Below are 13,590 nucleotides of genomic sequence, written 5' to 3'. Positions count from 1 at the left end.
AAAAGAGAACTCAGTGTAAGGTAACGGGTGCTTACCAGTTGAACGATACGAAGAGGCAATGAACACGGCGTGGCGGACTGTCGCAACAAGTGAACGTTCACCCAAAAGCGACGGAGAAGACGTAGTTGAAAAGAAAGTAAAAGGTAGCGCTCTGGCTTTGGAAGTTTGTTGTGGAAAGTAAAAATGAGAGGAAGAAGCAACATATTTATAGAGGGAATGGCACGGAAGACGAAGGGACGCTTCGGTATGAGCGATTAACCACTAAAAACATGCCACATGCCCTTATTGCATTAATGGCTCTAGGCTAGCTTATCAAATCAAAAAGCATTTCCTAAGGGTTGAGTTAGATCGTCACTCTACGGATCCGTTTGGAAAATAAGGCGACGGACCCATAGAGTGAGGGGGCAATTGAAGATGATGAAATTAAAGTAGACGGTTTTGTTTTACAAAACCTACCATGAGCAACAGTACTGGGTAGTGGATGATCAAAGGGAAGGAAGAAACACGACGAAACGTGTACAAGGTGGACGGACTCTCTATGACGGACGGATAGGAAAGCAAATGGATACAAAGTGGACGGTAGCAAAGCCGCATGGCATCCACATGGGTTAATTGGTCTCCAAGAAACTTCAAATGGAAATGTCTTGTGCTCCACGATTAACCATAGTCAATCAAATCTCTATATGGAAAGATCCCGTAAAATACGTGTATTAATGAGGACCTTCCCTACAAGGAAGAAACCAAAGTCGTTTGTATATTACTATAAAAACCCAAAACCCTTAGAAATCAAGGTACACATAATTCACCCTAGATCTGACACTCTAGAGCTATGAAAATTCTCTAACTTAACCTTCGGAGGGTATTTGGCCGGTACCACATCAATACTCTCTATAAGGTTTTCTTGTTCTTCTTCTTCTTTGTTGTGCAGGTTTTTGTCTAGAGCGTGCAAGAATCGTGTAGCTTACTGACGATTCTCGGCATCATCAATACATATTCAATTAATACTAAGATTAAAGATTAAAAAAATGTGGATTAATTTTATTATAAAAAGCTTACAAATTACCACCAGCTAGTGTGACGTAGTGGTTACCCCCTTCTTGATGGCTGTGCCAGGCGCGGGTTCGAGTCCTCATACCCTATGGGTGGGTGGTTTGGACGTTGGTTTCTAAAAAAAAAAACAATGCGAATGGGTGGAGTCCAAGTCACAGGCACCGTTATGTATTGGTGGTGGTACCCACTGGCGGAGCTAGAGGGGGGCGAGGGGGGGCACCTACCCCCCATGACTCCTATTTTTTTTTTTTTTTTTTTTTTCATTAGTAGTCACATGGAAAAAAAAAAAAAAAACTTCTACTTGTTGAAACTTAAAAGTGACCAAACCACCTATTTTATATCATTATTTACACTATTTTTACTATTTATGATACTTTTCACAACATTTTATCTTTGAATGATGCTAGAGATATTACAAATTTTACTACTTATGTCTTACAAATTGGCATGTCACCAATCACAAAAAATAATTTCAAACATCTATTCATTATATTTTTTAAGTAACACTAATCATATTTTTACTTCATCAGTTTGTAAATTTTTTAGTAGCTATAAATTGGTTGTTCTTGTTTATTTATTTTAATAATATGAAATATATTCATATTTGCGTACAATTGTTTATTTATTTTGTTATTATTGTTGATTAATTTTTTTTAGATAAATTTCACTTTTAATATCGTCTTTTAATTTTGCCCCCTCTAGATTAAAATCCTAGCTGCGCTACTGGTGGTACCCACATGCGATGTTTCTATGGGGTATGGTTGGTTGTAATAAAATGGTAATATTGGTAAATTAATGCAAAAAATCAATAATAAATTGACATCTATTTATCCTAAAAAATGTTGTTAACATATCATTAATTCGTTAGTTGCAACAACCGTGAATACAGAAGGATATAACTTTTTACATTACTCATTAAAGTGAGGTTGTGATTCTTGTTAACGGTAGAAAGAAAAATAATATCAATGATGAATCCATGTAAAAATAATTATCAACTATTCGTAATTTGTCATGTTAACAAATTGTGAAGGAAGTTATGTTCATATTAAGAAAAATCTTAAGACCATAACCAATTTCACAAGTTGCCGACCGTGGGTGGTAAAAAAAAAAGTAATGAATTTATATAAAAGTGACAAACATTTAATTATTTTTTTATAAAAATAATTATAATATATTATAAATCTCGCAGTTTGAACTATTTTGCCCCTAAATCTCCCAAACACTTTAATCATAATCTGCCACATGAAAGCCACATGATGCCGCTTCAGTAACTTTTGCCAAAAAAAGAGTTGTATAGGTAGCAATTTTACAACAACAAAAATACTAGCAAAACATAGATGAGTCATTGTTGTGGCGAAATGTTTTACGAGAAAGTAAGAAATAGAATCCATAAAAAAAAATTGAGTGCACGCCGTGCTATAACTTAAAGCCGTATTGGCTAAGGCACCAAAAGTGTCATTGTCCACCTCGCCCTCCGTTTTCTCATTTCGTGTCAATTTCGCAACATTTTCTCATTTATCACAAAGTGCGCGCACTGCGCACCCCAGCGCAGTATTGCAAAATCCAGAGACCCACTACTACACTAAACTAACCCCCACTCCTCTCCTCCGATTGAAAGTTCGTTGTACCCCGGGACTCCGTTTTCCGTTATTATCCCCCCCAAATATTAAACCATGATTAGCACGGTAATTACGAATCTGCCACCATCCTCACTACCTTATTGAATTTTTTCTGTTTTTGTTTTCATTTTCAAACTCAGTTTTTGTTTTGTTTTTAATTTTGCAAAATCTCACTCTCATGGAGCAGAATCGAACTCTATCGGCCTCGTCTCAAAGCCCTAGATCTCCGTCTTCGCAACCACCCTATTTATCGGTTTCGGTCACTGATCCTGTCAAATTAGGCAATGGCGTCCAAGCCTATATCTCCTACCGAGTCATCACCAAGGTAAATTCTCGCAAATTTGAGCTAATTCATGCTTTTTTTTTTTGGAACCAAAAGATTAAGTTATTGGATTGGGATTAGGGTTAGGGTTTAATTGCTGGATTTTCGTGGTTACTACTCTTGAGCTGGTTGTGCTCAATTTTGAATCTAGGGTAATTAGGAAGAGATATATATTTAGATTGATTATTAAATTTTCTGTATTTGTTGTTATAGGGAAAGGAAATTATTTATTGAGATAATGAAAAAGCTTCCAAATACTAGATCATGGAAATTTGGTTTAGAATGTTTGGTCAAGGTTGTTGAGAAATGGTACGGTTAGGTCTCTTGAAAGCTAAGAAAATGGGTTAGGAATAAGAATTTGTTACTATTGGTGGCTGAATTGGTGCCATGCAGATTAAACTGTGAAATTAGTAAGCATTAAACTTTATTGGGAAAAGTTGGTTTAGGAACTATTTTAAGAAATTTTTTATGGGAAAAGAAAAAAGTTGATTTTTATTTTTGGACAGTTTTTTATATTTTCCATGGTATCAAGACTTTCCTAAAATGGTCAATTAACAAATGCACCAAGGGTACCCGTTAACCAAACCCAACTTTATTTATGCATAACTTGAGATTTTATGTACGTTTTGGAGGATAAGAAGTGGTGGGTGTGTTTATGTTTCTATTTAAATTTGAGAAATGCTATGGGATTTTTCAAGTGTGCCTTGTGATAAAAAATTTAAGAACAGAACTGGGGCATATGTTGAATGGTGGCGGATTGACAATTGAGCGCGGTACTAGTGTACTTGCATGCTGCAACTTTCGTGGCCACTGTCAATCATAATCTTGTTGACTTGATCATTTCTTTTCGAGTTTAACATCTGGATTTGAACATTATGAAGATGTAAAGAGTAAAGTGAACAAGTTATGTCGTGTTACTGGCCAATGGGCTGTTGCTCAAATGGCATCTCCTTACCTTATAAGAGCAAGGTGGGGGTGAGGTCATGGGTTCAAGACCCAATGGGTGTGTCTATTAGTTACCAATAGAAAATATAAAAACTTTCTTATCAAAAAAAAAAAAAAGAAAAAAAGAAAAAGAAAAACTTTATGCCGTGTTATGGTCTGAATGTTGGAAGATATTGTTTTGGCAGACAAATTTTCCTGAATACCAAGGGCCAGAGAAGATTGTCATTCGACGTTACAGTGATTTTGTTTGGTTACGTGATCGTCTTTTTGAGAAGTACAAAGGCATTTTTATCCCTCCTCTTCCAGAGAAAAGTGCTGTAGGTAACGAGCTAACTGTCTCCTTTTGTCTTTTACACTTCATCTTTCTCTAAAACCAGAAAATGCCATGTATATATTGCCATGATAATAATTACCTTTCAGGGCTGAAGTTTACTTCCTTCATATATAAAAATGTGGTTGATTCAGGGAAAAAAAGAAGTGGTTGAAGATATCTTGGCAATTGGTTGAAATTACCAGTCAAGCACTGAGGCAATGCCTGGATGGTTGGACATTTTTATTGCAATTTCTGTCTGTACCATTGAATTGCTTACATTTAGGTGATATATTTGACTGAAATATTTACTTTGTGTGCTTGCATGCGTGTACGCATTGTTTTGAGCAGTTAACCTTGTTTTTTTTCCCCAAAGAGAGGGAGGAGAAGTTAAAGGAATGTAAAATATGTTTTGAGCAGTAATATATTTAAGGGGCTTAAAACTAGAAAACATTAAAACTCTATTTTTTTCCAGCAGTAATGTATTTAAGGGGCTTTACTGATCCCCTGGGGCCATGCCTTTTTTTAGTAGCTAAAAAATGAGAGCTCACATGGGCTGTAAAATACATGAGTGCTATGTAGCCTATTTATGGATGGGGATTGACCCTGAGATTGTCGGCTGAAGAGGGCTATTGAGTTATATCCATGAATTTCAAGCTTAATTTTTGGCCATCAGGGTGGCTGAGATCTGTCATGAGTAACGTTTGCATGACTAAATTATACATTTAACTGTGATTGCCAAATGTTTGATGAAGTTTGTTTATACTTAAGACTGGTTGCAGCCATGCAAGATATTTTGTGATTGATGTTTTTGTGTAGACATATACTACCTCTATGGGTTAAGGCATTTGTAATGAATGGAATATTGAATGGTTCTTGATATGTTGATTCTTGTTCAGGTGCTTGGAATTTCTCTTAACTGCCTTCCTTGTCATTGTCAATTGTGGATGTCTCTTCTGTGGTTTTGCATTATTTTCTACTCATTTTTGACCGATGCACATTTACGCTTTAACAAAATTTAATTGCATTTCAAGAGTTAATGTCACATTGCTACTGCTTGGGGCCATATATCAATCAGTATCTTTTTTGGAGAAATGAGCTCATATGCTCAATGCTTAACATGCATGTCATATCCAAGCATGGATTTACCTTATACATCTCTATTGAAAGTGCAATAACCTGCTCTGATAGTGTTGCTGTCTGTGCTGATGAAGCTTCAATTTTGGGTTTTGTCTATGACATTATTGGTTTATTCTTGAATTGAGACAACAGATGTTGCAGTATGATTGTTTGTGAAGCATTCTGAAATTTGATTGTGCCTAACATCAGATTCTCTTTTGCAGAGAAGTTTCGTTTCAGTGCTGAATTCATTGAGATGAGGCGTCAAGCATTGGATATATTTGTTAATCGTATAGCTTCACATCATGCACTTCAGCAAAGTGAGGATCTGAGAACCTTCTTGCAGGCAGATGAAGAGGTGATGTTTTTGAGTCTGATGCTTTGAGTAGTACAGTTCTGTTCTTTGCTCTCCTAATGTTTAGTTAATTCTGTCCAATATTCCTGCCTATGAGTTGGACAAATTGTGCCTGTGCCCTTAACAGAAACACACATTACTTATCAAAAAAACAATTTGACACACATATTAAGTGGAAGAGCCTGGATTTTAGTTAGGGAGGATAAGATTAAAATAAAAGTAAGACAAAATTATTTTTAAAATGTTAATTTATATAAGTAGAAAGTAATTAATTAATTAAACAAAAGTTTGGATTAACATAAAAAATAGAATTTAAATGTAAGTTCTAATTTTTTTTTTTTCATGCCTAGTGTTAAGTTAAAGTATAATCATTATTGTTAGATTGTATGTTTTTTATTTATTTATTTTATAAAATCAACTTAAAAATACCAATTTTCATTTTCCTATCTTAGGTTGTCTATTGCCAACAAACTTAAAAGAGTATATAGCATGGTAGAAGAATTTAAGAAAACAACAGATGAAATTTGGCACATATATTTTGGGTGTTGGGATAGTATACCATTTTATGACTTTAAGACTATGTAGTACATATAAGAATTTTTTTTCTTGACCATATTAGGAGAGTTTTAAATATTTTTATATATATATATATATATATATATATATATATATATATATATATATCTATCTATCTATCTTAGTTTTGTAAAAGGGGTGGGGTCGGGGGGGGGGGGGTAATTGCCCCCCTCCTCCAGCAACCCCCTCTGGCTGCGCCCCTGCTCACAGTGACACACTTTGATATCATTAGCCTAGATTATCTACTCTAGTGTGTGGAGGTACTAAAAGGAAAACAAAGTGTGTCACATCTATCTATCTTAGTTTTGTAAAAGGGGTGGGGTCGGGGGGGTAATTGCCCCCCTCCTCCAGCAACCCCCTCTGGCTTTGCCCCTGCTCACAGGGACACACTTTGATATCATTAGCCTAGATTATCTACTCTAGCGTGTGGAGGTACTAAAAGGAAAACAAAGTGTGTCACTGTGAGGTACATATATATATATATATATATAACTTTCGTGGTAAAGTCATTTTCTATCACTTTTTAGCAGCTTGGTTGCACAAGTTTTTTTCAATTTTGAATTGAAGGACATTAATACTGTTGGTACTCTAGTGTTGACATTGCCTTTTTACTGAAAGTTGTCCTAGGTGACGCTGCTAGGGACTCTGCATTAAAAGTATTAGTTTCTCTATTATGCAAAATCACTAACTGATTGTTTATCAATTAATCCCATTCAATTCCACATAGTTATTAATCATAAAGGAATAATAAATTATTTGTGAATATTTTTTTCAATGGCAGAGTGGCCAAAGATACAATGAAGAAAAAAAAAAGTTTAATAACACCAGAGAAAACTAGAGGCAATGACTAACTATAAATTAATTAGTTTTCTCATAATGGTTTTTTTTTTGGGGGGGGGGGGGGGGTTGTTGTGGGAGAGCTAGAAGGCCATGTGCTCTCCAGTAATTATGTTTTGGGTTATTTGAGCATTTCTGGAATGCCTCTTTTAGGAAGAATTTTCTTACTCAGTGATGATGGTAACCTTACTTATCCAAAAAAATTGTTGATGGAAAATTGTTAATGTTTGTACAGTTCTTCAAGATTACTTTTAACCACCCCACCCCACCCCACCCCACCCCCTCTTTATTTTATTTTATTTTTTGTGTGGTATTTACTACTAATGCCCCTAGTTTATTTGTTTTTTTTATTATCTTTGTTCAGACAATGGAGAGGCTAAGAGCACATGAGACTGGTATTTTTAAGAAGCCGTCAGATTTGATGCAAATCTTCAAGGTTAGATAAATTCTTTCATGATCTTAAGATGTTTAACACTATCAGTATAATTCAACTCTAATGTAAATGTTATTACAATGTCATTAGCCATTTATGAACTTTTTGACTTGATCATAACTTATTCCTCCCCCCCCCCCCCCCCCCGCGGCGGGTGTTAGATAATTTGCTTGCTTATAATGGACAAATGAAAGGATAAATCCACCAAACCCAATACTGGAAGTTATCACCAACCTCTGTCTAACATATTCACATAATACACACCATATTAATTTTTCTGGACGGCTTATCTTGGATCTAACAGTCAGATTTAGATCTATGATGTAAAAATCCATGTGGTTGAATATTCTATCAAAAGCATGCTCCTTGGTCTTGATCTAATTTGCGTAATTTTTGTTAGGATTTTTATCTGCTTTAAGTTTTCCTGAATTCTGGGACAGAAAAGTGTTTTTTTTGAAGTGAAGGAAAAGTTGATATCATGAAATGCAAGCACAATATGCGGTCTTTTCTTCCCCTGTGCAATACTTTGGTTGAGTATTTATCTTCAATGCCTATCAGATTAAGTGAGCTACTTGAGCTAGTATGTGATCCATGAGAAAGATGATCTGATCTAGCATTAACTCATCCTTTTGACAATCTGACAGGATGTACAGTCTAAAGTAAGTGATGTTGTTCTTGGGAAGGAAAAGCCAGTGGAGGAGTCAGATCCTGAATATGAGAAGCTAAAGCACTACATTTTTGAGCTTGAGAACCACTTGGCTGAAGCTCAAAAGCATGCATACCGGCTTGTAAAGAGGCACAGAGGTAATGAGGGTTATGAAATATGTATATGAGTTTTAGATGCATTACCTGTTGGCGTTATTCTTTCTTTCAGGTTTTAACTTCATTCATTCTTGTTTTAGTGGGTATATGAGAATGACACTTGAGTTCTTATATTTGTTTCCTCAGAGTTAGGGCAATCTCTGTCAGATTTTGGGAAGGCAGTCAAACTTCTTGGTGCGTGTGAAGGAAATTCTCTAGGAAAGGCATTTTCTGAGCTTGGGGCAAAATCAGAGACATTATCAGTTAAATTGCAAAAGGAGGTAGGCTTTAATAAAAAAATTCACCCTTTTTCTTTAAGCTAATTGTGCTTGTGTTGTTTGCATGCTCACATCTGGACATGCATGTGATGTTAAAAGGTTGAGTTTGTTATGTAATATGAAGTTTATTTTCTTTGTATTAATTTGCAGGCACACCAACTCTTGATGAACTTTGAAGAACCCTTGAAAGATTACGTACGTGCTGTGCAATCTATTAAGGTGGATATTCTCTGTCATTAACAATGTTTGACCATATCATCCAACAGAAGATTTTAATTCTTAATCTGTCAAGATAATCCTCTTTCTTGTGTGTCCTGAAACAGGCAACTATAACAGAGAGGGCTAATGCCTTTAGAAGACAATGTGAACTGACTGAAACAATCAAGTTGAAAGAGATTAATCTGTATGGTTTTGGCAATATCTCTATTAATTTGCGTTGCTTATGTCTGTATATAAGTGGGCTCTTGATTACTTTTAATTTTTGCTAAACAGTAACAAACTCTCCCTAATACGTTCTGATAAGGTGGGAGAAGCTGAGATGGAATATAACGAGGCAAGTCAGCTTTCAAGGCATTCTCTTTTTTACATTTTAGGAATTTTTGTTATTTGACTAAATTGGTTTGGTGATGCAGTTGAAGGCAGAGAGTGAGGAAGCAACAAGATTATTTGAGTCAATTGTGCGATTGATGAACGAAGAGCTAGTGCACTTTCAGGAACGAAAAACTTTAGATATGGGGATTGCTTTCAACGAATTTGCAAGAGGACAGGCACGTCTGGCAAATGGTATTGCCGATGCATGGCGAAGTCTTCTTCCTAAGCTCGAAGCTTGTTCCTCCACTTAATGAAAGGACTCCAAAAGGAAGCAATTTATTTGTTCATGGTGGTTCTTATGAAGCACAGGAAAAATACTTGTTCACTTGGGTGGTTCTTTGAAGTGGCAGGGGCAACTCTTGCTGTGTAAAACTCATCTTTCGTGAGCTGATTCCGCTGTACAAGATTGTGGTTAACTGGTTATTCAGTTATTCTCCATTTTATTACCTGTAAAAATTCAAAGCAAGTGGAAAACAGGGAAGCAGGTTAATCTTTTGAAACAGCAATTACAGAGAAAACTTGAAAGTTTTCGTGTTTATATCACACTTCCAGAGTATAAAATGGACTTTCAGCGAGTATTATGACACTTTTTTTTTTTTAATTTATTTATTTATAATTTTTAAAATTTGTAAATTCTTGACATTCGTGCACTTAAAAAATTATAACAGTTAGTTATCCCAATCCCAAAAATCATTCTCAAGGTCCTATTCATCTGAAGGATCAAGCGTCTAAACTTACTCCAAAACTTACTTCGTTGCTGCAATGCGCCTAATCCATCATAGCCATCTAATTAATTACCGGCCAAATCAATCTAACAAAGTGGTTTATCTTTAGTTAATGCATAAGATATAATGGCTAAAGGGGTTAGGGGCGAGCAACCAACCTGCCGATATGCAAAAACTGATCCAATCTAACCTAACCCAGTTGGATTTGCAAAAACCAATCCAATCTAACCTAATTCAGTCGGATTTTAAGAGTTGGTGGGTTGAATTGGATTGTCAAATTTATTTATTTATTATTTTCCCTAAACATTGTAGCAATTTGTTTGCCAGTTAAAAAACTCTTGGCCGGCATGAAGCAAAAGTTATTTGAAACCTGAATGAACCGACTTTACCATACTTTTTTTTTTTTGGTGCTGAATGACTTTACTCAGCTTGTTATAAACACCATATAAAAAGCCTATCCATCTATCTTATCCTCTATAATTTCTTTAGTCTTTACACAGACACACACACACATTCTCTCTCTCTATTATCAGAACTCAGACAAATTCAGAAGCCATGGCCTCCTGCGCTGCGAGGCTACTCTTCCAACCCGCACGTGTCAACTCCCACGTGCCACTCTCCCCTTTAACCGTTTCTTCCCGCTCACCATTGCTCATCACTTGGGACAAAGACAAAGACATCATCAACAAACGGTTCCTCTTTAAGCTCAGCCAACGGAATCTGACGTCAGTAGCCAAGTCATCACCGGAAAGTGACGGCATTGTACCGGCCGACGAAGATGGTGTCTCTCTTGGGACTATGAAATTGCCTTCCAATACTAACCTTCAGAGATTTGAGAGCCTGCTCTTCCAGGTACACACACACACATATATATAAATCTTTATTTATTTTAATTATGATCATATTCATAACTCATAACAGTGGGGCAACAGTCTTTGCCAAGGAGCTAATCTGCCACTGCCTGTACCTTTGAAGGTAGGTGGTTTACTTGCTTTATTATTATATTACTCTATTTCTTTATTACGCAACAAATTTCACAACTTATTGAGGTATGTAAAATGTTAGCCACCTTTCTGCGCTATACCTTAAAAAATAATTAGTCAAGTTACATATTAAGATCCCTTGTATATAGTCCAAATGGACCTAATGAACACCCACCCATGTTACAACTCATAGTCCAAATATTGACAACTTGGGATATCACATTACAACCACTTAATGGGGTTGGCGCTTTTTTATTTATTTATTTTTGGAGAATCCAATGTTGTAGGCACTTGGTCAATGCTTATCAGTATATAAGTTAATGTCAAAAAAAATTATTTCATAGTTTTGTGAAAAATTGGTGAAGTTTAAGTAGTGGTGAATAGGGTGGGTTTATTATTTGGGGCTTTGTGTGGGTGGGAATTAGTGTATTGCTTGAGAAGTGGTGAATTGGGGAAGTGAAAGCAAGCTGCCAAAAAAAAAAAAAACTGGTGGAATGCTCTTGAAATCAACGCTGGATTATCAATTATGTGATGGGTAACTTTGGAACAACTTAATTTTGCAGCATAGATCACTTTTAGGGACCAATTTACTATGGGGTCCATACACTTTCTCACATGCTTTCCGTAGGTTTGATGTATCACCTGCCCATTTGTTAGCAAAACACGCTTAAGGTATTCAGCATTTTGTTTCTTGGATTGAAAAGAGTCCTTATTTCTTAGAACATGCTTTCTCAACTAATGTAATTTCTTTTCATTCATTTTAATGAAGTTTCAGTATTCCTATATACAAAAAAAAAAAAAAAAAGGTACGAGGTCTTGTCCTTATCTTGCAGGACACATGTATGAGGTCTAGTCCTTATATAGAGTTCTTAACCCATCATGTCTTGCTAGAAAGCATTGACGCGGCTATAGGGGTGCCGCACCCGAGTCGGACGCGAGGTGCGGTGGGCGACACCAGTCATGCCGCTGCCCGCGCGTTGGTGCCGTGTCAGAATTTTTTTTTTCGTTTCCGGATATGCACCGATTCGGGCCAATTCGGGTCGAATTGGATCGTACATGCTGGTTGAAACTGACCGATTCAGGCCGTACCGGCTGATTCAGGCTGATACCGGCTTTGAATTAGGCCGAAATTCAAGTAAAAATTATTTATAATAAAAGAGAGTGCAAAACGTACCGTTTGAACTTGAACATCTTTAAAAAAAAAAAAAAAAAAACCCTAAAATCTCTCATTCTCTTCTCACTGCCTCCCTGTCTCTCTGCTCTCTGCCTCTCTCAGCTTTTTGCCTCCCTCCCTGTATTCTAATTTCCGAATATCATGGAATGTTTTAGTTTCAAACTTGTGGGTTGTATTTAATTTATGAACATCATGTTTTAGTTATTATCTACCATTGCTCTTAAATTTGGTATATGTTTATATAATGTGAAAAAGTATACTTAGCAATATATAGAAAATATAAATAAAAATATTTTTAATAATTTTTTAATCACCGCACCCCATTGCACCTGCACCCTACTTTTTCAAAAATTGCCGAGTCCCGCACCCGCATCCGAATCCAAATCCGGAAACGCACCCGTGCTTCATAGATGTCTTGTTGTGATTATAGTCATAGAATCATTCTTGTTGGTAATGTTCATTTTAATGAATTTCTTGGTTATTTATTTGAGTCATGATTTGCTTGTTACTAGTGAGGTTGTTCAGATTAGAATAACATTGTGAAGTCTAACCATGTAAGATAATGCTTGTTGAATGGCTATCCTAAGTGGTCTTGATGGTAAATGGTGATGGATTAATCTGCATTTCAATTATGCAGGTAGACAAAATTCCTGGTGGAGCTAGACTAGGTTTTATTACGATCGGTGATGGGAAGACTGAGGTACTTGTGTACATAGATTGCTTGGTTTTTCCAGCAACTGCTGATTCTGGTCCAGTTTTCCGAGCTATAAGAAATGGACCCTTAAAAGATCAATCACCTCCTGGTGAGCCAAGAATCATGAGAAGTCTTCTGGAAGCCCTAAAGAAGTCTGTGGAAATTGCTAGAGTTTGAATGAGTATTTGTGTGTGTGTTATATGTAATATTTTTTACTATTAGTGTGTTAAATTTAATAGTATAGATTCTATTTTAATTATATCAACGTTTTCATGCATAGTTTGTACTCTAATGAAGCTTAATTTTTGCAGAGATCTTAGTCTTTGTCTCATGTATATGCTGGCCGACCAATAGATCATCCAGGGTTTAGAATCTAAATGGATTACCTTAGGCTGTTAGTTTATTAAGAAGGTGATGTAAAATTGTTTATAAACAGCATCAATCAGTATGAAGCATTTGCTTTCTACATGCATGCTGGGACAAGAACGCTGGAAATGATGTGCTTTTTTATACTATTTGGGTTGTGTGCTTCTATATGCTGACAAGAGTATGTTTGTTGCCTTCTGGATTTATGTGATTGTTCTCTTCTCATATGGCTTCCTATATTGCGGGTACAAGAATTATGGGAACAACATGAATCTTTTTCAGATTATTAGGGTTTATGTGATTCTATATTTCTGGGACAAATATATCTGCTGCTTTTTTAATTTTATGCTAATTGTTAATGAACATATCAGAGGTATCTTATTAAGGAGCATATAACTAGGTGATTCTTATG

At 35.9% G+C, this 13,590-nt stretch overlaps 2 protein-coding genes across 4 annotated transcripts; both read left to right on the top strand.

Moving 5' to 3' along the window:
• The first annotated feature begins 2,507 nt into the window (after window positions 1–2,507).
• LOC142610893 (sorting nexin 1) lies at window positions 2,508–9,822 on the top strand. Its single transcript, XM_075782869.1, has 11 exons — window positions 2,508–2,735; window positions 2,857–2,994; window positions 4,122–4,257; window positions 5,590–5,723; window positions 7,498–7,569; window positions 8,211–8,370; window positions 8,515–8,648; window positions 8,796–8,864; window positions 8,969–9,048; window positions 9,138–9,198; window positions 9,278–9,822. The coding sequence occupies exons 1-11, from the start codon at window positions 2,724–2,726 to the stop codon at window positions 9,485–9,487; spliced, it is 1,206 nt and encodes a 401-aa protein (XP_075638984.1). The 5' UTR covers window positions 2,508–2,723; the 3' UTR covers window positions 9,488–9,822.
• A 535-nt stretch (window positions 9,823–10,357) lies between these two features.
• On the top strand, window positions 10,358–13,348 carry LOC142610306 (uncharacterized). 3 transcript variants are annotated; one of them, XM_075782096.1, is made up of 4 exons: window positions 10,427–10,813; window positions 10,883–10,940; window positions 12,760–13,014; window positions 13,124–13,348. In XM_075782096.1, the coding sequence occupies exons 1-3, from the start codon at window positions 10,517–10,519 to the stop codon at window positions 12,987–12,989; spliced, it is 585 nt and encodes a 194-aa protein (XP_075638211.1). In that variant the 5' UTR covers window positions 10,427–10,516; the 3' UTR covers window positions 12,990–13,014; window positions 13,124–13,348. The 3 variants fall into 3 exon arrangements, with proteins under 3 accessions (XP_075638210.1, XP_075638211.1, XP_075638213.1); XM_075782095.1 differs by having other exon boundaries at window positions 10,358–10,813; window positions 12,760–13,131; XM_075782098.1 differs by lacking the exon at window positions 10,883–10,940 and having other exon boundaries at window positions 10,430–10,813; window positions 12,756–13,131.
• Window positions 13,349–13,590: the final 242 nt, after the last annotated feature.

The sequence above is a fragment of the Castanea sativa genome, chromosome 9, assembly GCF_040712315.1.
Source record: "Castanea sativa cultivar Marrone di Chiusa Pesio chromosome 9, ASM4071231v1".
Lineage (NCBI taxonomy): Eukaryota > Viridiplantae > Streptophyta > Magnoliopsida > Fagales > Fagaceae > Castanea > Castanea sativa.
Note: the sequence above shows the minus strand (reverse complement) of the source record. Positions and strands in the feature narration are given on the sequence as shown.

Coding starts and splice junctions, on each gene's coding strand:
- LOC142610306 (XM_075782096.1), top strand. CDS start 10,517: ATGGCCTCCTGCGCTGCGAGGCTACTCTTCCAACCCGCACGTGTCAAC. Junction 10,814..10,882: donor TTGAGAGCCTGCTCTTCCAG/GTACACACACAC, acceptor AACTCATAACAG/TGGGGCAACAGTCTTTGCCA. Junction 10,941..12,759: donor GCCTGTACCTTTGAAGGTAG/GTGGTTTACTTG, acceptor TTATGCAGGTAG/ACAAAATTCCTGGTGGAGCT.
- LOC142610893 (XM_075782869.1), top strand. Junction 8,371..8,514: donor GCTTGTAAAGAGGCACAGAG/GTAATGAGGGTT, acceptor TTGTTTCCTCAG/AGTTAGGGCAATCTCTGTCA. Junction 8,865..8,968: donor GTGCTGTGCAATCTATTAAG/GTGGATATTCTC, acceptor GTCCTGAAACAG/GCAACTATAACAGAGAGGGC.